Source organism: Protopterus annectens, chromosome 14.part0 (assembly GCF_019279795.1).
Source record: "Protopterus annectens isolate FY-2018-M chromosome 14.part0, PAN1.0, whole genome shotgun sequence".
NCBI classification, from domain to species: Eukaryota; Metazoa; Chordata; order Ceratodontiformes; family Protopteridae; genus Protopterus; species Protopterus annectens.
In genome coordinates, this window is record NC_056748.1 from 596,184,207 (window position 1) to 596,207,526 (window position 23,320).

The 23,320-nt window shown below is 37.9% G+C and overlaps 1 protein-coding gene across 1 annotated transcript in view; it reads left to right on the top strand.

The window, feature by feature from the left end:
• Positions 1-23,320, top strand: part of LOC122788707 (interferon-induced protein with tetratricopeptide repeats 5-like) — an 87,434-nt gene that overhangs the window by 53,463 nt on the left and 10,651 nt on the right. Inside the window, exon 3 of the mRNA XM_044055601.1 lies at positions 13,764-13,833. Coding sequence (XP_043911536.1) covers positions 13,764-13,833 — 70 coding nt within the window. The remainder of the gene's footprint in view (positions 1-13,763; positions 13,834-23,320) is intronic.

Consider the following 23,320-nt stretch of genomic DNA (forward strand, 5'->3'; position numbering starts at 1 on the left):
TAAATAATGGACAGGGGTTTAGAACTAGAGAGAGTCTTGGAATGTGTCTTCGTAATAATAACATGTTTACTGACTTTAAAGAGAAAAGAAATGAGCAACTGAATCAGGACACTTGCAACACTAGCCTGAATAATCTCTAATATTGTATTTTAAAATATAAGACTCTGGGTTTTAGACAATAATTTCTTAAAAGAATGCATTAACAAATAAAGCATATTTTTGCTATGTTTCTGCTCTCTATTTTTATTTGCTTGGCAGATTTATTTGGTTTATTAGTCCTTATTGCTTCAAAGTGCCTTCAGTGTTTTTTTCAGCAAGGAATATTACTTACAGGTTGGGACTGGAACTTGGTTTGCAACATTGAGGGTGTGTATGGGTGCTCAGAAGGGAAAATATAACAAAGAAGGGTAGATTATGGAAGAAATTTATGAAAATATTTGACATGGAAGATGTGAATTCAGTAATAGGAGCTCAAAGTGAATTTACATATTATTCCCCAAGATATAAAAACTGGGCTAGGCTAGACAGAATTCACATTTCACAGGAACATGTGCATTTAATTGAAGGTCTTGATACGCACCCAATAACTATTTTGGATCATGTGCCAATAATTGTCAAAATAAAAATACAGGGTAATGAAATAAGAAATGAAACATTGGCGTTTTCCCACCTGTTGAAAAGAGAGGAATTTAAGGAATGGGTAGTGGAGATTATTCAGGAGCTGTTAGAGAGGATAGAAATTTCTTCTGAAACTATTGCTAGGGAGTGGCGATAAAATTAAGGTGGAGTTTAAAAGTAGGGTTGAAATAAAGAAAGGGAGCTATGGTTTAAAAGTAACAAGAATTATTTAGTGGGACTGACAGATGTGAAAGTATTGCAGAATAGTGGGAATCTCACAGAGCAACAAGAGGATCAACTGCAGAATGCTAGACAGAAAATAAGGGATTACCTCCATAATATGTACAACTTAGAAAGATTGCTGTTAAGCAACTGTTTTTTGATAATAACACTTGAGCACAAAAACTTTTAGCACAATGACTCAGGCAACAGAAAGTAGAAAGGGCTGTCACCAAACTTACAGAGCCTATAGCGAAGATAACAAGAGATCCTTTAGAGGTATTAGAAATATTTCAAAAATTCTATGAGAGTCTGTATAAACCAGAGAAATATGAAAAATCAAGAAAAGATACAAATGGAAATGCTTATGGAAGAATTAAATATGCCAAGGTTAGAGGCAGATGAGGCTCAATTACTAACTGTTAGGTTAGGACGAGATGAGATAAAAATTGTGATGCATAACCAATCTTCAGGAAAGTCCCCCGGAATAGATGGTATTCCTGTGGAAGTTTGAAAGCTGGGAAGAAAAAACTGAATAATGATCTGGAAGGTTTTGTTTAACAATATCTTAAGAGGAGGAGAAGTAACATTGTCCTGGAAGAAAGCAGTGGTAGCTGTAATACCTAAAGAGGTATCCATCAGATCCAGCTTCATACAGGCCCATTTCAATAGTAAACCATTATTATAAAGTGTTCATGTCTATAATAGTAGAAGGATGGCAAAGGTAATGCCAAAACTGATAGAGATCAATGTGGTTTTGTGGAGGGCAAGCAAACATTTGACAACATTACCAGAACATTGATAATCCAGAGGGAAGCCAAATGTAAGAAAGTACCATTGTTGTTGGTGGGTCAAGATGCAGAGAAATAATTTGATAGAGTAAGCTGGGACTTTATGAGCAGGACAATGGAAGCATTTGGATTTCCTGAAAAAAATTATAAGGTTGATCAGGAGACTATATGAGGAATCGGAGGTGAAAATTAAAGTGGGTGGGATCCTGTCTGATAATTTCTGCTTCAGCAGAAGAACTGGGCAGGGGTGCCCTGTTTTCCCTTTATTATTTGCATTATATTTATAACCACTGGAAAATCTGTTTCTTTGATCTCAGCACATGTTCAGAACTCAATGTAAGCACTAAATAAGCTACAAATTACTACAGCACTCAAATTTCCTCACTTGTCTATAGAAAAATAATTTTTAGTACTTAATAAATAAGCACCTATCCAGGCATGTCTAAGGGTCAGCTCTCGGTGTTTTCTCCTGCCTACCTGATGAATCTGGGCATCTTGGGGCAATGCAGCAAGCGCCTCATGCACACAGACAACCCTCTCCTCCTACCACCCAACACTACAACCTTTGAGAGGTGCATTTATATAGCCAAACTGGAAGCAAAGCTCTCTTCACCCAAGACTAGACTAGACAGTCAAGAGGAGAAGGTAAACACTTGCACCACACCACACTCATCACATAGTCCCTCAAAACCTACACCACTGAAACACACACATAGCAACACAAAACACACACCTATATTCACAGAGGCTCTCAATAAAAATCTGCTCAAGCAACAGAGACCTCCAAAGCAGAAACGCATGCAACCTCCACCCCCCAACACAACCCAAATGACACATAGCCCACAAACTCAGTGTATCACTCAAACAGAGCCTATAAGGCATAACAACATACCCAACACTCAAGTCATAGGTGACTCTATAGTCAGGCACACTGATCTTCCACTCACCAGGCTAAACAAAGAGAAAGTTACTGTCAGCTGCCTGTCAGGTGCCAGGATCTGCCACATAATGCACGCACTCAGGTCACTCCACAGCAAGTACAAATATGACTCTGTCATAGTCCATGTTGGTGTGAATGACCTGAAATGTACCTCCCTGGACTACAAGAAAAGAGACATAGAGGACCTTTTTGATCGTGTAGCTCAGGCAGGTATGACTCTAGTACTGAGTAGCATCCTGCCATCACCCAGAATGATACCACAGTACAAGGACAAAATGATTGACTTCAACAATTGGCTAAGCTTCTGGTGTCATTCTAAGGGGATCCAGTATCTATCTGCCTGGGATGACATGATCGACAAATCACGATGCTTTGCCAGAGATGGACTGCACCCTGGGATTTCAGATACTGGCTATGGCTCTTGCCACCCCCACAGTGCCTTTTTTAGGCAAGGTTCAAATGAAATTTGAGGGTAATGCTACTCAATGCTAGAAGTCTAAACCTCAAAATGCATCCACTTGAGGCACTCCTTAAAATGGAGAACACTGACATCTGTGCAGTGACAGAGACCTTGTTCAAGGCTTCAGAGAGCACCCCTGCATTACCAGGCTATAATTCATAGCACACCTTTCTGCCACCTAACCTGGACTGAAACACTAAAGGTGGAGGCATGTCCATATTCATTAAGGATATCCACACCTCCAGGTTAGTTTGTCAGCATAATGCATCCAAGATTATCCAAATGCAACTAACTCTGGGTAAGACCGCAATCCAAACTGTAACTTGCTACAGATCCCCCACCATGACCCAGGATTCCCACTCCTCATTTCTTGATACACTGGAAAATATTAGGGTACAACCCAACACCCTAATAATGGGTGATTTCAACTACCCCACCATTAACTGGGAAAACTACTTATGTACCAACTCTTTTGCTCAACTTTTTCTGGAATTCATAAATTCCAACACCCTGGATCAACTTATCCACACCCCCATCACAGGCAGCAGTATCTTAGACCTGGTCATTGCCAACATGGGCAACCAGTGTTCCACACCAGAGGTCAATTCCTCGTTGGTCAGATCCAACCACAAGCTAATCAGCCTAGACATCCACATCCCGCCCCACCCCCCATTAGGGAAACCACTGTAAAAAATTTCTCCAAAGCCAACTTCATGCTTCTTAAGACAGAAATGGCAAATTTCACAACACCCATGCAGACAGACAATAGAGATACGACTCCTGAATCCTACACAAATGCACTTTATAAGCACTTACCTGAGTTCATGAATTGTGCTATCCCTAACAGAGCCAAGATGCTATCCTCCAAAAAAGGAAGCTAATCTGGTGGTCTGCTGCCATAAATAAACTCTACAACAGAAGAAAGAAACTGTTGCAAAAAAGAGTAAAATCCTATGACTGGAAGAACTCCCTGGTCAGCCCCAGTAAGAAGCTGAGATCCCTCATAAAATCCTCCAAAGCTAGTTAGGAAAACAAAATCACCACTGATTCTAAAGACAACCACAAAGCATTTTATAGCTATGTCAGGAATCTCAATGGCAACACTCAGATCTGCTTTGAGTTACAGCACAATGGCACTAAATATACAGAACCAACTGATATTGCCAACATCCTGGCAGATAGGTTCAGTGCTAACTTTACCCCCAACCACCTAAAGGGCCCATCTCTATACTAGAAGAATGCAAAGTTCCTGTAATCACGGCTGCACAGGTAAAAACCACACTCTCCAAAGCCAAGAACACAGCATCCATGGGACCTGACAACATCCTAGGCTGCGTTCTACATGAACTACAGAATGAACTGGTACCCCACCTAAGCACCATGTTCAATCGTAGCCTCACCTCAGGCTTTGTGCCCACTGAATGGCACACAGTGACAGTTATCCCACTCCACAAAGGGGGAGCCACCATGGACCCCAGTAACTACTGCTCAATTAGCCTAACGAGCCTGGTCTGCAAGGTCATGGAACGTATCATCATGGAACTTATAAACAAAGACATTGGTAATCTCCACACTCTGGACCCCACCCAGTTTGGGTTTGTAAAAGGTAGATCATGTCTCCTAAACCTGATTGACTTCTTTGAAGCAGTCACCAAGCTGTAGACGAGGGTAAGGTGGTTCACACAGCCTATCTAGATCTCACCAAGGCTTTTGACACCATCCCCACTCTGGAATTATAGATAAACTCACTAAACTAGTTACAAATCCCCATGTCACAAGATGGGTTGCCAACTGGCTCACTGACAGAACCCACAGTGTGAAAGTAGCAGACTCCAAATCCGACTTCAGACTAGTGACAAGTGGAGTTCTACAGGGTTCAGTCCTGGGTCCTCTCTTGTTTGGTATCTACTTTTCTGACCTACAGGCCAACACAGAAGGTCTTTGGCTAATGAAGTTTGCAGATGACTGCAAACTAGGAGCCATAATTGAAACTTCTAATGATGGGGACATCCTACAAAAGGGCCTCACTGAGACATATGCCTGGTGTCAAAGCTATGACCTCAAGCTCAATGCCAAAAAGTGCATTGTCATCCCCTTTGGTAAAAACTCTGTACCCATGAGCTACCACATAGGTGGTAGTCTACTTAACTACTTAACACCAAAAGTGAGATGAGACCTTGGGACACAGGTGGATAGTAGTCTCTCCTTTGATAATCACATTGCCACAGTAGTCAAGAAATCCTTCTACATGGCATACCTCATCACAAAAGGTTTCTCATCCAGGAAAAAAGAGGTCATTGTTCCCCTCTACTCGCCATTCATTAGACCCATTATAGAGTACACCGTCCCTTTTGGCATGTACCTCACAAGACATCTACAGCAACTGGAAAGGTCACAGAAATACCTCATAAAGGGGATTACTGGCCTCAACAGATGCCCTACGTAGACCGTCTCAAAAAACTCCAGCTTTACTCCATCGCATATCACCTACTCAGAGGCGATCTCTGCCTAACATACAAAGCTATGTCAAACTCAGAGCTGTTGGATATATTCCACTTAAGGAAATCCCAATCCCTCTGAGCTACACGCTCTAGGGACCTAAACCTTGTCACCAGAATAAACAGAACATGCTGGAGGGATAGATTCCTGTCCCAGAGACTTCTCATACTCTGGAACAAACTACCTATCTATATCAAACAAAGCTCCTCATTAGCACTCTTCAAGAAAAATCTTGATGATTGGATGGGAAATAGGAAATTCACCCCAAGGATCACCTCTGTGGCTCTGCTTGACAAGGGCACAGGAAAATAATTTTCTTGGGTGGTGAAAGCCAGGGTACCTTTTTGGCTAGGCTTGTATAGGCCCTAGGGCCGATAGCCTAGTACCTACCTATGAACCTATGAAAATAACGGACCCAGAAATTCAAGGATATAATTGGTATGGTAGTCAAGAAAAGCTGGCTTTATTTGCAGATGATATTATTTTATACCTGATAAAACTAGAAAAAGACATTACAGTGTCGTGGAACATTTTGAGACAGTTTTACACCTTTTTGGGATACAAAATTAATAAAGCTAAAACAAATTCAATAGTGCTAAATTATGTACCCACACATGAACTGGTTCAGGAATACCCATATTTATGGGGACATGATAAAATGAAATATCTAGGAATTTGGACTAAAAATGATTCTCGTGTGACAGCTAAGGATATGTAGGAAGAGACTAAACAAAAATTAATACAAAAACTGAGAAAATGGAAGCTTTGTTATATGCATATGGATAGTAAGATACAAGCAGTTAAAATGTGTTTAGTCCTTTAGTCTTATACTCTGGTCAGGCATATTTTTATCAACCAGAGGAGAAGTTGTTGGTAGCAATTTATAAAGATTTGAAGGACTTTATCTGGTAGGGGAAGACAGCAAGTGTCAAGTGGGATAAGTTGATTCTTCTAGGGGGGGTTTTCAGAGCTATGTATTTAAGATGCTATACATAGCACAAGCAGAAAATTATAATTTGAATTGGAAAGGTATGATGATGAAACATAGGGGGAAGCTCAAGAACCAAGGTGAAAGTGGGATTTTGGATGTAGGCCTTTAAGGAGAACAGCAATAATCATGAAAAATACTGTATTCATAAATTAGCAGATATTATTCTAAGAACTAAACCAACACAGGAATGGAGAAAGGAGATTTTGCCAATAGGGATGACTGCAATTAGAGATACAGACAATAGACAAGAGGGGGGCAAAACTTATTGGAGAAAACTGGCAAAGCAACTGATGTATTGAGAGCAAATAACTAGAGAAGGAAAGATGATAGAATGGGAAGACTCCAAGAATTTATTTGGACTGCAGATTAGAGATTGCCTTCCCTATCAGGGATTGATATCAGAGTATAGGCAAAGAAAAATAAATAGGGGGATCCTAAATGAAAGACCAGCACTGGTGGAGTTTTTAACAGAGTCTAGAACAGAAGCTGACATTAAAAATGGAACAATTAAGAGAGCATATAAAATATTGCACAATAACCAAAATAATCAATCATAGGAGGTTAGAAAGAATTGGATAAGCAATTCACAAAGAAACAATGTGAGGATATATGTACATCTCCCAAACATACAACAAAATCTAGATGATTCAGGGTTTTAGCCTGGAAATGTTTACATAGATAGTCTTAGACTCCAGAGAATTTTTCCTCAGATAATAAATGTTGGAGGTGTGAAGGGAAAGAAAGAAGTAATTTGGAACATACTTTCTGGGGGTGCAGCGAGTTGGTGTACGTTAAGGATTCCCTGCAGGATGCACTGTCTGAGATGCTGGGTGGGCAGACTGGTCTGATGAGGGAAATGATTTTTCTGAGCTATGACAGAGAATCAGAATTGCCAAGACATATTTTGCTGTGTCTTACAATGATGGCTGCCAAAAAAGCAATTACTAGAAAATGGAAATCAAAATCTAAACCAACTATACTGGAAGTAGTGAATATAGTAACAGACATAAAATATCTGGAACTGAGATCTTTAGAAAAGGGTAGGAGCAAACTACATAGGAAAAAATGGGAATTGTTGGAACAGTACATACAAGGGAGGAATGAGGCCTAAAAGGCAGCAAGAATTAAGTGAGCTGTATAATTAATGTTTCATTGAGAAAAAAGTGGGTAGATTATAAGTGATGTATAATGTTTGCAATTAGGAGTGTGTCAATATAGTTTGGGATGTAAAATGCTTGTGACTAGGATTGTGTTGGTGTGGTTTATTTTCATTTGTATAAATGTATGATTGCCTATGTAGTTAGTGATGGTTTAATGAAGATGCTTCTTGTTAAAAAAGCAAGAATTGAATGATTTATGTAATACTGATTAGGTTATATGATATATAGCAACATATGTGTAAAGTATAATGTTTGTTATGTTAATATAGTTTGATTACTTTTATATGAATGTAAATTTGCCTATGTCACAGGTGATAATTCAATAAAGGTGTTCGAAAAAAAAAAAGAATAGAATGTACACTACATTGAGAACAAACAGATCTTCCTGTTTGGATGGTACAAGGGTTGAGAACCAAGGTTAAAGAAGTGCATAGATTATTAGGAAATACTTCAAACACAATCAATTAAGTTAGTTACTTTGGACTGATATGCACAAAGTCATTGCAGTACAGACACTCAAGTATCAGTGCAGAAGTCAGTTCAAATATCCAGCATTCTGGAATATTAATAATATTATTCAGGACGATAGTGCTGAAGCCACAGACATAATTATCTAATCATAAAACAGTAAGTATCAATATATTAGTGAATATAAGGAAATGTCAGATTATTTATAAATTATGAATTTTTTTTATCTTTGAATGATAATGGTCAGGTTAGTAAACCATAGTACGGGACTCCTTCAAAATGCATATTAAAGATAGAATGGGAAGATGGGTTAGTAATAAAATAAAAGAATGGAGTAAAGAGTTGTTAGAAATACAAGATGAAATACATAAAGTGAGGTCTGAACAACAAAGAAATTAGATAATACTGAAGTCATTAAAAAATTAATGACAGAATATCAAACAGTTTTAATGCATAAAGTAGAGATAGCTTTAGAAAAAATAAAATTGCAGTTATGCAATGATGTCAAAAAAATCTACATAGGTTAGCTAATAGAAATAAGATGTTAAGCAAAAAGACACAAATCAATAATACCTGAAATCCTCATACTAATAAGTTTACTTGAGACATAGAGAAATGCTATATTTTTAAAAAAGTCTATAAGGATCTTAATAAAGATAATACAATATAAATAAAAACATATTTTTAGAAAAAGAATGCTTTTTATTGAGTCACTGTAAAAAGTAAAATATAAGGAAGAAGAGAGAAAACTTTGCAAAAGAAACACAGACAAGCTGATTTCAGACAAGCATTTGAAGTTGGTTTTGCTGATTGTGATAATGCGGTACCAGAAGAAGTAGTAGGAATCAACAAAGCCAACCGTGAAGGCTTGTCTGAAATCAGCTTGTCTTTGTTTCTTTTGCAAAGTTTTCACTCTTCTTCCTTATTTTTTTTTGCTTTTTAGAGTGACTGAATAAAAAGCATTCTTTTTCTAAAAATGTTTTTTTATTTATATTTTTATTTATTCCTTTTTAGTTTTTATTTATAATATTTTGTCCAGTTCTTTATTAATGTTATGGATTTCTAGCAAATCATAGAATATTGAAGTCACTAAAAATGATGCACATTTGAGTTTCAGGCTTCATCATTTTAGAAAATAGATGTTAATGCAAAATCATTTATCTACTTTCTAAACTTATAAGTGCAATATTTAGAATTTCTCCATAATTTTTGAACTTTGTCAAAGCATTATTTTTGGGTTTTTATATATATATATATATATATATATATATATATATATATATATATATATATATATATATATATATATATATATATATATATATATACATGAATGTGTGGAACCGTACAGAAATTTGGAAAAAATTGCACTCAGACAATCAGGGTTGTATTAGGCTAATATGCAAACTGCAAAAATGCAGTCTTTTTAAGATTTTGAAATTTTTATATGTGATAGCTCATTTTGAAATCAAGGATAATGGATCAAAGAAACTGATTCTTTTGATGCATTCTGACACACACACACTCATATATCGATGTAAAAGCTGTTTGGATACACATGTTTATGGACAGTGACAATTTAAAATGTATACTGAGAAGAGATAACTATGTTTTTAAGGGGTTATGGCTTGATAATTGTTCTTTAACTAGTTCGGTGATACTAATGAATGTTCTACTTTCAGTCCCTAAAAGCCAAAGAACAAACAATGTTTTGGGGTCCCTTGGCAGATGATAGAAAAGTTATTACAAAAAAGTGGAACTCAGACTCAATTCCTGAGTTCATATTTTTTTTTTATTTAACAGCAGCACTATATAGATTGGAAAAAAGTGATCACAATAAGATCTATAATTCATGCTAAGACTTTTTGTGGTTGGGGTAACCTTGAAATGTTTCTATTGAAATACCAAGATTCTTAATGTGTTAGTACCTTGATGTTTCAGTGTATTCCTATCATTGTAGTGATTTTGAATTTTGATCACTGTATGTGAAGTTGAATTTCTTCCTGTCTGTGTATATATTGTAAATATGTTAAATAATAAAAAAATTCTTATAAAAAAGAAATGTATATGTAATTAATCAAAGTGCTGGAGAGAAAAAATGCACAGAAAAAAAGCACATAAAATTGATGTTTTGAAATCTGCAAGTATTATTACATATCCTAGAGATGGAGATTTTGTTGCCATTGCTTTGTTCCAGTTTTAAAGCTTGTTTGCCTCATACCACTTACCAGCAATGCTGCTCATACACTCCCTATAAATTTACTATTTTACCTAAAAAAATGTAGGTAGTTACTCATATGACTAGAGAGCTTTTGAATGTACAAGGACCACTAACTTATACAAGGTCATTGCAACAGATACTCGTGATCAAAACCAGACAGGAATTAAAGCTTAAGCCTTAGAATGTAGTTTATGATCTGCATAATTAAAATAACAAATGATTGATTCATCCAGATATTTATTAGAACTTGCAGGTCATGCAGGTATGAATTTGCAATTAGTAAACTTTCTGAAGTGGAAAAAAAATGAGTTTTTAGTTTCACACACACACACACACACACATATATATATATATATATATATATATATATATATATACACACACATATATATATATATATATACACACATATATATATATATATATATATATAAACGAAAAACCGTTCTAAAACTGTAAAGCAAAGTAGAATAATGCCAATAAACAATTAAAACTTTGTAACTAATAAAATTACGAATGGAGAAAAAACACAGCTGAGGCCGAACTGTTGTCTAGCGCTTTCATTCCTTTATTGTTGCTAGGAACTTCCTAGCAACAATAAAGGAATGAAAGCGCTAGACAACAGTTCGGCCTCAGCTGTGTTTTTTCTCCATTCATAATTACACAGTTTTAATTGTATATATATATATATATATATATATATATATATATATATATATATATATATATATATATATATATATACCGTATTTCTCCGTAAATATGACCTAACCAGAGAATAAGGCCTACCAGGGTTTTCCAGGGTGGTCATGGTATAAGCCCTACCCCAGAAATATGCCCCAGTTAAGATTGTCAACAACACATGACGGACGTGTTGAATTGTAAAATAATAATATTATTGACACCTGTTGACTGAGGTTATCATACTCTGCTCACCATTTTTGGACCATTCAGACACCCAACTTCTTTTCTTTGCAGAAAGTTGTTAGATTCTTTCCCTGGGAGTCCTCCATGATTCTGTAACCCTTATCCTCACTCACACTTGATGTTTGAGATCCTTAGCCCATAAACACTGACAAGTGTACATTGATTGGCCAAAGTATAGACAATGCACGTAAAACATGCGCACTTGATAACAAACAGGTGTGGTTGTGTCTTCTTAACTGTTGCCATTTTTATTGCCATGCCTGTCTTGTAAGTCTTCAATTAACCTTCTCAGACAAGATGAGTGCAAAAAGGAAGAGCTATTCCATTGAGTAAAAGAAAGAAATCATGGAGGACTCCCAGGGAAAGAATCTAATGGCTTTCCACAAAGAGAAGAAGTTGGATCTCTGAATGGTCCAAAAATGGCGAGCAGATTACGATAACCTCAGTCAACAGGTGGATGAGGGAAATGCTAAGAAGTGCAAGTGTTGATCAGGTCAGCAACCATTATTTCCTGAGCTGGAAGACATCATCTGTGAATGGATTGCTAACAGGAGACCAAAAGCTTTGGTTGTGTGCAGGGCTGATATTCAAGCATTTGCCCTTGCGATGGCACCACAGTTAGAAATATCCCCAGAAGAATTCAAAGCATCGCAACACTGGCTGGATGGTTTCCTTCAGTGATGTGAACTGTCTCTAAGAAGATCAACAATACTGTTCAAGCTGGAAGATACTGAAGTTATTAAATGTGCACTTGCATTCAAGTCCTTTGTTGATGCATCAACTTTTCTAAATACCAACTCTCCAAAATGATTGCTATGGATGAAACTGCAGTGTTTATGGGCCATGGATCTCAAACAATTGATCAGAGGGGTGCCTCGTCAATCTACATTCCCTCCACTGGTTATGAAAGTGCAGGTGTTACCTGTATTTTGGCAATTCATCTAGTTGAAAAGAAAACCCCACCTCTAATCATTATTAAGGGCAAGAAAGATAAGACTGAATGTGTTTCAGGCATTTACATTCTTGAAACCAAAAAAGCCTGGTACACACAAGCAGTTATAAGGAAGTGGGTCAATGCAATGCTGCCCCTTGTTTTGCGAGGTGGCGAAAGAGGTCTGCTAGTCTGGGATTCAGCCAGAACTCACCACGCTAAAGACATGAAGAACTTCCTTGCACAGAGAAGAATAGATCAAATTATGATTCCCGCAGGAATGACTGCCTATCTCCAGACTCTTGATATTGCAATAAACAAGCCATTCAAGGACCATTTACACATGGAACTCAATGACTATGCTGAAAATAGAATGGAGAGAAATCAGCGTGGAAACTTTGTGAAGCCTAGCCTACAAGAGGTCATGACTTGGGTGAAGAATTCATGAGATAAAATCACTGATAGCTGTGTTGCCAATGCACTACGAGCAGGCTACATGGACAAGCAGTGCTCATTTAAGGGCAGCTCTTTTGCTAGGCCTGACATATTGGGGCCAATGGTTCTACAGGAAATGGAGCTGCAAGAAATTCATGCCAGAATTTGGGGGTTGGAGACTTATGACAATGACATGACTATATTTGAATAACTTTTCCGTTACTGGGGCAACAGAATGATCTGCTTTCAGCTGCCAGCAAGCTCTTGTCAGTTTTTTTTACTTTATTGTATTAAGGTAATGTTTCATTAACAAGAGGTAATTACAAAGTAAGGCCACTACTTCCCAGACATAATTTTTATGACTTTCCATCATTCTTCTCTTACGGTTTGGGTAAGGAATAAAGAAAGCATCACCACTCAAAAAGTGACAGTTATTCACCTGTTTTATTCCCCTCCTCCAATACACATGTACTGAGATTTTTTCTGCACTTTCTGTTAAGCATGAAATATTGCACTGTGGAAGCCAAGGTGTAGATATTATGAAGTTGAAATGTTTGTTGCACTGTTTATGTAGAATTCTCACACAACTGTTAACGCGTTACCTACCTAGAACTGCTGCCCAATAATGGAAAAGTACCAAATAAATTTCAATTTGTGTACATGAATAAATGTCGATTTGTGTACATGAATAAAAGTTGATTTGAGTACATGAATAAATGTCAATTTTTGTACATGAATAAATGTAGATTGTTGTACAGGGGGGTAAATAAGGCATGCCCTGATAATAAGCCCTAATGCGTATTTCGGCAGGGGGAAAAAGTATAAGACCCAGTCTTATTTTTCAGGAAATACAGTGTGTAGGTAGATATATATATATATATATATATATATATATATATATATATATATATATATAAATTATTTATTTATTTATAGTTTTAGTGTGCAGTATTCTCCTTTTTTCACCTCAGATAACCACTTGTACATTATTATGATATGCCATATTTTATGTTTTCTTTTCAATAAACATTGCAGATATCCAATTACTTTTTTTCTTGATTGCTATTTCAGTACTAAAAAAAGTTTTGTTGTATCCAACACAGGTATAGCTAGTAGATACTGCTTTGCAGAAAGGCTCATCCAGACTCTGCTACACTTCGCTGTGAAGGAAAGGTTAGTTTGCTTTTATTTTTTGTATTTTGTATTACTTTATTGCCTTTCTATATTTTGAATACTGTGGTTTGTTTTCTTTACCTTGTGCTTTACTTGCATTCTGCTTTAACAGCATATTAAAACTTCAAAAGAGACCACAGCTCTCTCTTCTGAGTCAGGTAGAATTTTTTTCCCACCCTCCAACCCAGTTACAGTTGTCTTGTTAAATACCACTGTCTTTCTAGTTGCCTGCCTCTTATGTTAATCTGACCATATATCTAATTTCTTCTCTACTTTCACTGGCTTGTGTGAGTAATCACAAAATCATAATTTTTGAAATCCCTCCCCTTCAACTATTTAAGTTTATTGGCCATCCTACTGTATTCCATAGTACCATAATTCAAAAGTGACTACCCCTTTCAATCCATCTTGCTGTTTTAAAAATAGTAACTCTCCACTAAACCTTAACTTTTTAAACAGGTAAAACTTAAGTTACCTATTTTCACATCTAACTTCTCTAGTGCACACTGCAGTGTGCATTTTTTTTTTCATCTTATCTTTAAGAATCCCTGTGACTAGCACTTTCTCTAATACCTGCTGGAAAGCACTAGGAAGCCTTAAACTGATACAAGCACTCAACTCTCTTTGTTGATAAGAAGAAATTAATAGTAGGCACTAAACAGCCTATAATTGCAAAGTACCTTTCTAAGGTAAGGTAAAACAGCTCCTGTACTTTACAAAAAAAAAAAAAAAAAGACACCAAACGAGGCATGTCCAAGGGTCTGCTTCCAGTGATTTCTCCTGTCCACCTGGTGAATCTGGGCATACTGGGGGAATGCAGCAATTGCCTCATGTACACAGACATCCCTCTCTTCCTACTACCCAACACTACAACCTGTGAGAGATGCACTTACATAGCCAAAATGGAAGCAAAGCTCTCTCCACCCAAGATTGTGCTAGACAGTGAAGAGGAGAAGGTTAGCACCCACACTACACGTCAAGCAACACATAGCCCTTCTAAATCCACACCACCAGCACCCACATATAGCAACACTAAATCCACATATGCAGAGGCCCTTAACTGTAAGCTGCCCAAGCAACAAGGACCTCTGAAGCTGAAACATACCAGTGTGCCACCCAGCAACAGCCCCTAAGGCAAGACAATGTACCTAACACTTTAGTCATAGGTGACTCTATAGTCCAGCACACTGATGTCCCTCTCACCAGGTTGAACAAGGAGAAAATTACAGTCAGCTGCCTGTCGGGTGCCAGGATCCACCACATAATGCATGCACTCAAGTCACTCCACAACAAGTACAAATATGACTCTGTCATTGTCCATGTTGGAGTGAATGACTTGAGACATACCTCCCTGGACTACATGAAAAGAGACATGGAAGAGCTCTCGGATCATGTGGCCCAGGCAGGTATGACCCTAGCCCTGAGTAGCATCCTGCCTTCTCCCAGAATGATACCACAATATAAGGACAAAATGACTGACTTCAACAATTGGCTAAGCTTCTGGTATCATTCAAAGGGGATTCAGTATCTGTCTGCCTGGGACGACATGATTGGCAGACCACGACGCTTTGCCAGAGATGGTCTGCACCTGTCGCCCCTGGGATTCAGGCTACTGGCTAAGGCTCTTGCCACCCCTATAGTGACTTTTTTAGGAAAAGTTCAAAGGATAAAACCACCACCGTAACAGGTACAAGCATGCAAAATGCTACTCAATGCTAGAAGTCTAAACTTCAAAATGCAGTCTCTCTCAGCACTCCTAAAAATGGAGAACATCGATATCTGTGCAGTAACTGAGACCTGGTTCAAGACTACAGAGAGCACCCCTGCAATACCAGGCTACAACTCTTACCACACTTTTCGGCCACCAAACCAGGACTAAAACACTAAAGGTGGAGGGGTGTCAATATTCACCAAGGATATTCACACCACCAGGCTAGTTGCCCAACACAATGCGTCTGAAATTCTCCAGGTGCAACTAACACTAGGTAAGACTGCAATTCAAATTGTAGCTTGCTACAGATCCCCCAGCATACCCCAAGATTCTCACTACACCTATCTAAACATAATGGAAAATATTAAGATAGAACCAAACACCCTAATACTGGGTGATTTTAACTACCCTGCCATTAACTGGGAAAACTACTCATATGCCAACGCCTTTGCCCAACGGTTCTTGGAATTCATAAATTCCAATGCCCTGGATCAACTAATCCACAGTCCCACCAGGGGCTCCAATATCCTAGACCTGGTCATTACTAACATGGGAAATCGATGCTCCACACCTATGGTCAGCCCCTCGTTAGTCAGGTCTGACTATAAGCTAATCACCCTTAACATCCACATCCCACCCCCACCCCCAAGTAAGGAAACCTCCATAAAATCTTCTCCAAAGCCAAATTCATGCTACTCAAGTCAGAAGTGACAAACATCATGACACCCATGCAGACGGGAACTGAAAGTTCAACTGCTGAATCCTGTACTAAGACACTGTACAAGCACATCCACTCATGCATGAATCATGCCATCCCAAATAGAACCAAGATGCTCTCATCCAAAAAAGGAAGCCAATCTGGTGGTCTCCTGCCATAAACAAACTTTAGAACAAAAGGAAGAAACTGTTGCAGAAAAGAGGAAAATCCCAGGATGCAAAAAACTCCCTTACCAGCCTCAGTAAGAAACTGAGATCCCTCATAAAATCCTCCAAAGCTAGTTACAAAAATAAAATTGTCAAAGATTCCAAAGACAACCACAAGACATTCTATAACTATGTCAAGAATCTAAATGGCAATGCTCAGATCTGCTCTGAGCTAAAACAGAATGGCATTAAATATACTGGTCCCAAGGATATTGCCAATTTCCTGGCAGATCAATTCAGTGCCATCTTCACCCCCCTCTCACCCCGTAAATGGCCCATCTCAATAGCAGAAGATTGCCAAATTCCGGTAATAACGGCCACACAGATAAAAAACTTACTCTCCAAAGCTAGGAATACAGCATCCATGGGACCAGATGACATCCCAGGCTGTGTACTACATGAACTACAATATGAACTGGCACCTCACCTAAGTGTCATGTTTAATTATAGCCTCACCTCAGGTTTCGTGCCCACTGAGTGGCGCAGAGCTACAGTTATCCCACTCCACAAGGGGGGATCCACCTTGGATCCCAGAAACTACCGTGCCATCAGTCTGACAAGCCTTATCTGCAAGGCCATGGAGCATATTATCATGGACCACACCCAGTTTGGGTTTGTGAAGGGCCGATCTTGTCTCCTGAACCTGATTGACTTCTTCGAATCAGTCTCCAGAGCAATGGACAAGGGTAAGGTGGTCCACACAGCCTATCTAGACCTTGCCAAGGCCTTTGACACCATCCCCCACTCTGGAATCATAGATAAACTTACTAAGCTGGGCATTAATCCCTATGTCACCCAATGGGTTGCTAACTGGCTTACTGACAGAACCCACACTGTAAAAGTAGCCGACTCCAAATCCAGCTCCAGACAAGTGACAAGTGGAGTACCTCAGGGTTCAGTCCTGGGACCGCTCTTGTTTGGCATCTACTTCTCTGAAGTACAGACCAATGCTAAAGGACTCTGGCTAACAAAGTTTGCAGATGACTGCAAACTGGGAGTCATTATTGAATCCCCAAATGATGTGGATACTCTACAAAAGGGCCTTACAGAAACAGATGCTTGGTGCCAGAGCCATGGGCTCAAGCTCAATGCCAAGAAAGGTATAGTTATCCCCTTTGGGAAAAAACATGTATCCATGAATTACCATATAGGTGGCAGTACACTAAACACCAAAAGTGTGATAAGAGACTTAGGGACACAGGAAGACAGTGGTCTCACCTTTGATAACCACATTGCCACATAAGTCAGGAGATCCTTTTATGTGGCACACCTCATCACTAAGGGCTTTTCATTCAGAAAAAAGGAGGTCATTGTCCCACTGTACTCATCCCTCATTAGACCCATTATAGAATACAATGCCCCATTTGGTATGTACTGCTCAAGACATCTGCAAAAACTGGAAAGGCCACAGAAATACCTCACTAAAAGAATCACAGGCCTAAAGGAGATGCCCTACGCTGACCGCCTTAAAAAACTCTGTCACATATCGTCTACTCAGAGGCGATCTCTGCTTAACATACAAGACCATGTCAAACCCAGAGCTGCTGGACATGCTACAATTAAAGAAATTCGAATCCCTCAGAGCCACACGCTCCAGGGATCTAAACCTTGTCATCACAATAAACAAAACATGCTGGAGGGATCGGTTCCTCACCCAGAGACTCCCCAAACTCTGGAATAGATTGCCCATACATGTTAAGCAGAGTGCCTCTTTGGCCCTCTTCAAAAGGAACCTTGACGACTAGAAGGGAGAAAGGAAATTCACCACAGGGATCACGTCAGTCACCCTGATAGACAGGGGGCCAGGGAAGTAAATAGTGTGGGAAAAAATAGCCAGTGAATTGTTATGGCTAGGCTTGTATAGGCCCTAGGGCTGATAGCCTAGTACCAACCTATGAACCTATAAGCCTCTAAGCACAGTCCAGTTATCTATACCTTTTATATGCTCACTATACTGCTTCTGATATGTTATAAACAGTATAAACAGTAAAATAATTTACACAGTATAAATGTAGATAAAGCAGATTACCATTAACTCCTTGCTTTAGTTTATGAAGTGCACACTATTCATGCTTTGTGATTGTGTATATTATGGAAACATATTCTTTTTTGTGTAAGATTTTTCACTGATGGGAAATCTGCTAGTTCTACCTTTTAGTTGTTGTATGCCTTGTGATTAATTTTTAGTGTATCTTAGGTAATTAAAGTCCAATCTGTGTAATATACTGAGTGAAGCTAATACTATACCGCACTGTTCTATCAGCTGGCTTCAAACACAAAGAAACTGTGCAACTGTCTGGGATTGCTGCTCATAGTGGTCTGCAAAACAAATAAACAAATAAATAAATTCTCTCTTTCTATTTTATATATATATATATATATATATATATATATATATATATATGTACAATAATTGAAGATATAGAATAAATGATTTCAGGGTTTGCTGCATTCCTACTCCATTCAAATCCGCAAAGTAACACAAAATTACCAGCATTACTTTTTGAAGAAAAGGTCATTTAAGAAGTGGAGCTCAGCAATTTGTGCACCTCTTGTTTTTAAGGATTCAAACTCAGGTCATCTGAATCTGAAAATCTGATTGATGGACTCTGGAGACCACACTGGAGGGCCAAACGTCTAAAACTGCAATATGCAGGCAGTACATAATACCTATGTACAAAGTGCAGAGCAAATATCAGAATCCTAACAATTCTTTTAAAAACTTATGTTTATGTTTACATGAAAACAATCTGACCTCATCTTAAGGGAAAAAATTAGTATTTAGCTCTTCAGAATTGAGCCTCTTTCCCTATGTGATGTGCAACCCTAGAGGCAGTTTATAATAAATATGTGGGTGTAGGAGAAATCCCCCATGCCCCCCACACACACACACATTCAGGGTTAGCTGACCTTCCCCTAGTAAATACTTAATTTTACATTTTTTTACAAGCTCAGTCTGAATGAGATGAGTCTTGATAAGGTGAACTTTTGACAAGTCATATACACAAATCTGTAATCCACTGCATGAAATAAAAATCATCTCCCTGCTGCATTAAAATTTCCCATGCCCTAATCGGCACTCTAATTTGAAGGGGGTTTTTTTTGCCCTCATCCATTGCAGAGTCAGGAAAGGGTCCTTCACTTATGTTCTGTGACAGTTTTTTTATTTTGTTTTGTTTTATATGATGGATTATGAACTGTCCATAAATGGGGGCAGACAATGCAGTGACCCTTCATGCACATGACCACATTGCATAAATGCTGTTGTGAGTGTGACTTCAAAGTGTCTGCAGAAGCATAGCTTCACCTTCCAGTCTTCATTAGAGGGTGCCAAACTATTGCATCAGACATGATCATCCATACAACAAGCCCCATTCCAGTACTTGTTTTTTAACAGCTGATCTCAAGTCACTGTCACATAACCTGGCACTGTACCAGCAAGCCAGTTCTGAGATGATACATTTTAAAGATACATTGAATCTACATGTTATCTTGGCATTATACAAATAGCATTAGTACAGTTTGTCAAATAAAACTGCTCAACTAAAGAACATACTCTCAAAATGTTAAAAAAAAAAAAACTAACAAAATAATATGCAGACCCAGCTATAAAGCATAACCAATGGCAAGCAGGCTAGTAAAATTACTTTTAGTTAATATCTGTACTATGATAAAGCAGCATTAAACAAAAAAACACACCACCCCTCACACACACACACGTGATGTAAGAGTCTTATATGTTACTATAAAGATAATAGACTATATTAAAATAAGTGATTAAAATGTTATTACATACTTAATATTTTAATAAAGCAAACTGATAGTGTACTTCTGTCATATGCTTAAAAGACAACTACAATGTAACTTCTGTACAGCTTGTGAAAAGACATGATGCAATTCAAAAATTTTTTTTTTGAAAATCTAGAACAAAAAAAATAAAAGCGCGTGCATACCACAGCTAAAACTATAGTGGAAAAAAATAGAGAACTGCTGTCCATATTTGCATAAGGAACTGCAGAAACCTAAAAAAACTCTTAGCATGACACACACATGAACTTTGCTCCATGTGAAGTATTTGTTTTGCTATCTTTTGGACTTTCCACAGATTCTGTTGTCATGAAGTAAGAATAAGTTAAATTTCAAGCAAACTAACAGAGCTAGATGAAGTAATGTCCAACATCCTAAATTCCTGAATATTTATTTCGATTAGATTGTTTACTGTGACAAACAAACATTTAAAAACTGATTTAACTGATCCTGGAATTGCAGTGTTATTTATTTATTTAGTTGACATTTGATTACCGGGAAAGTTCAACTGGGAATAAATCCCATTTTTGGCAGAAGCTCGGGGAGAAGTACTCCATAAGACAGAATACAAATTGCATATACATGATCTTAGAAATATGCAAGTAGTAAAATAAGTTACAATACATTATATGAATGAGATGAACAGAAGAAGAAAAAAGGAAGTGTGAGTAATTAAAAGGCAGGCATGAAACATTCGTGTGGATTTATAATTATCTAAGTATATGTAAATATTATGGAGAAAGAATAATTAATATATGGTACAGCAGGTACAGAAACCAAAGCATGGCAGTAAGAATAATATTATAGGCTAAGAAAGGTGAAAGGTCACAGGAATTAGAGACGAAGATGGCAAAAAAAAAAAAATAAAGATGATATAGAAGGAAATAAGAGGCAAAAAGGTAGGTGCTAAAACAGTAAGAAAGATAGTGGGTGAATAGTAAATTGCAAGGATATGGAAGAGACAGTGGAGATATAGAGGGTGTAAGAGAGAGAATATAGGAAGTGGAAAATAAATGGGTCAGTTTAACTTGGAGATAAACAAGTGCAGAGCCTGGAGAGGAGGAAATATTCATTTAGGGTATGCTTAAAAATGGGACTTGTATATGTTGATCTAATGTCCATAGGAATCTTATTCCAGGTTTTGGTTACTATGCAGGAGTATAAACGTATACCCTATGTTTTTTGAGGTTTATGGTTTTCAAGATGCCATTTCTCAAAACGAGTGAAGTGGACAGTTAGAAAGGCACTATTTCAGAATATTACTGATGGGTGGACAGTGGAAGGGATCATGTATCATTTTGTAGGAAAGTAGGACCTGAGTGAACTTAAGGTAATTGGGTAACTTAAGCCATTTTAATCTTTTCAGAGCAGAAGAGTGATGAGGTTGTTATGACAGACTGGTTGCAAATCTAGCTACATTGTTATAACAAAGTTATGGTTTTGTGATGAGGGAGATTTGAATATTGGTAAGAATTAGTGAGGGATACAGAAGAGGAAGAAGAAGAAAGTATGTGTTTGCCAGTGTAACTCTGGAAGAGCTGTTGAGGAATTTTTTTTTTGGATCTGAAGAACACAGTGAGTTTTTGATGTGTATTTTTATAAAACTTTGTATATTAAGATCAAAGTTTAGTTGATCATCAGTTGTGATGCCTATTAACTTGGTATAAGATGCAGCTTCTATATATCTGTGTGATTGAGAGAAGTTATTTTGAGGCAGTGTTTCAGAGATGTTAGAGATTTGGAGTGAAAAAGTAATACCTTGGTTTTACTGGGATTTAAGGAGAGATGGTTTTCGCCAAACCAGTGTTCAATAGAGTTGAAGGCATTTTGAATAATGGAGGAAAATGGGAAAGAGTGTTTGATGAGCAGATGAGGATGGCGTCATCAGCATATTAGATGAGTAAAGCCTGTTAGGTGGATATATGTAAGTTGTTAATAAAATTGTTAAAGAGAAGAGGTCCAAAGAGAAAGCCTTGGGGCATGCAGGTATTAAATGAAGACAAGAGGAGTATGTAGAGAGACATTTTATAGATCACTGCCAGTGAGAAAGGTAGCTACTAAAACAGCTGATTGTTGCACTAGACAGACCAGGTAGGTACTTAGGTAATTTGGAGTGAGAGACTGTGTCAAAGGCTTTGCAGAGATCCAAAATCAGGGAAGACACCAATTTATTATCATCTCTAGCTTTGTTGATGTTATCTTAGAAGGTAACCATGGCAATTTTTCTGATATTGTATGGGTGAAAAACACATTGGGTAGAGATTAGTACAGTTTCTTGAAGAGGATATTGTGAGATTTGTTGATGTATGCACTTTTTAAGAATTTTAGAGGGTGATAAGATATTGATAGGCCTAAAGTTTATTTCAGAGGTGTTACCACCTTTGTGAAGCGGTCTGATCATAGCTGGCCTTAGGCATAGACCAACTAAGTGCCTGACTAGGCTGCCACTGTAGTAGGGGAGTTTGTCTGGATGGTATAGGTAGGCCAGGCTGGGGGCACCAGATGGTGCTGGGGGTGTGTGAAACCCTTTTGCCTAGGGCACCAGCTGACCAAAGGCCAGTCCTGGGTACGATGTAGATTTTTTTTCAAAGAGATGAGCCATGTGATTGCTGATCTGTTATTAAATATGTAGACTGGATAAGCAATCGAAGCAGCTGCAAGTATTAGATATTCTCTAGGTAGGTTGTCAACGGGGGGTGAGTAGGGCTTGATCGTACTTAATTTCTGTTTTATATGTGAGGCAGAGACAGTTTATTTTGTAAGGAGAAAAGAGTCTATAAAATAGGAGTTCAATTTACGGTTTCTCTGTAAAAGCTATCTGGGAAGGGGTTGGGGTCAGTAGGAGTTACAGGGTGTAAGAATTTATTAACAGAGGGCCAGAATATATTTTTCCAAGTAATGTGCTGCATTACTTGTAAATTTAAATTCAGTGATTGAATTATCAAGTGATCTCTTGCATAAATTGAAAAGGAGTAGCATCAACAAGCTCACAATTCAGAAAGAAGGATGCATTTACAAGAGGTTGTGTGACCTCATCTTCAGGAT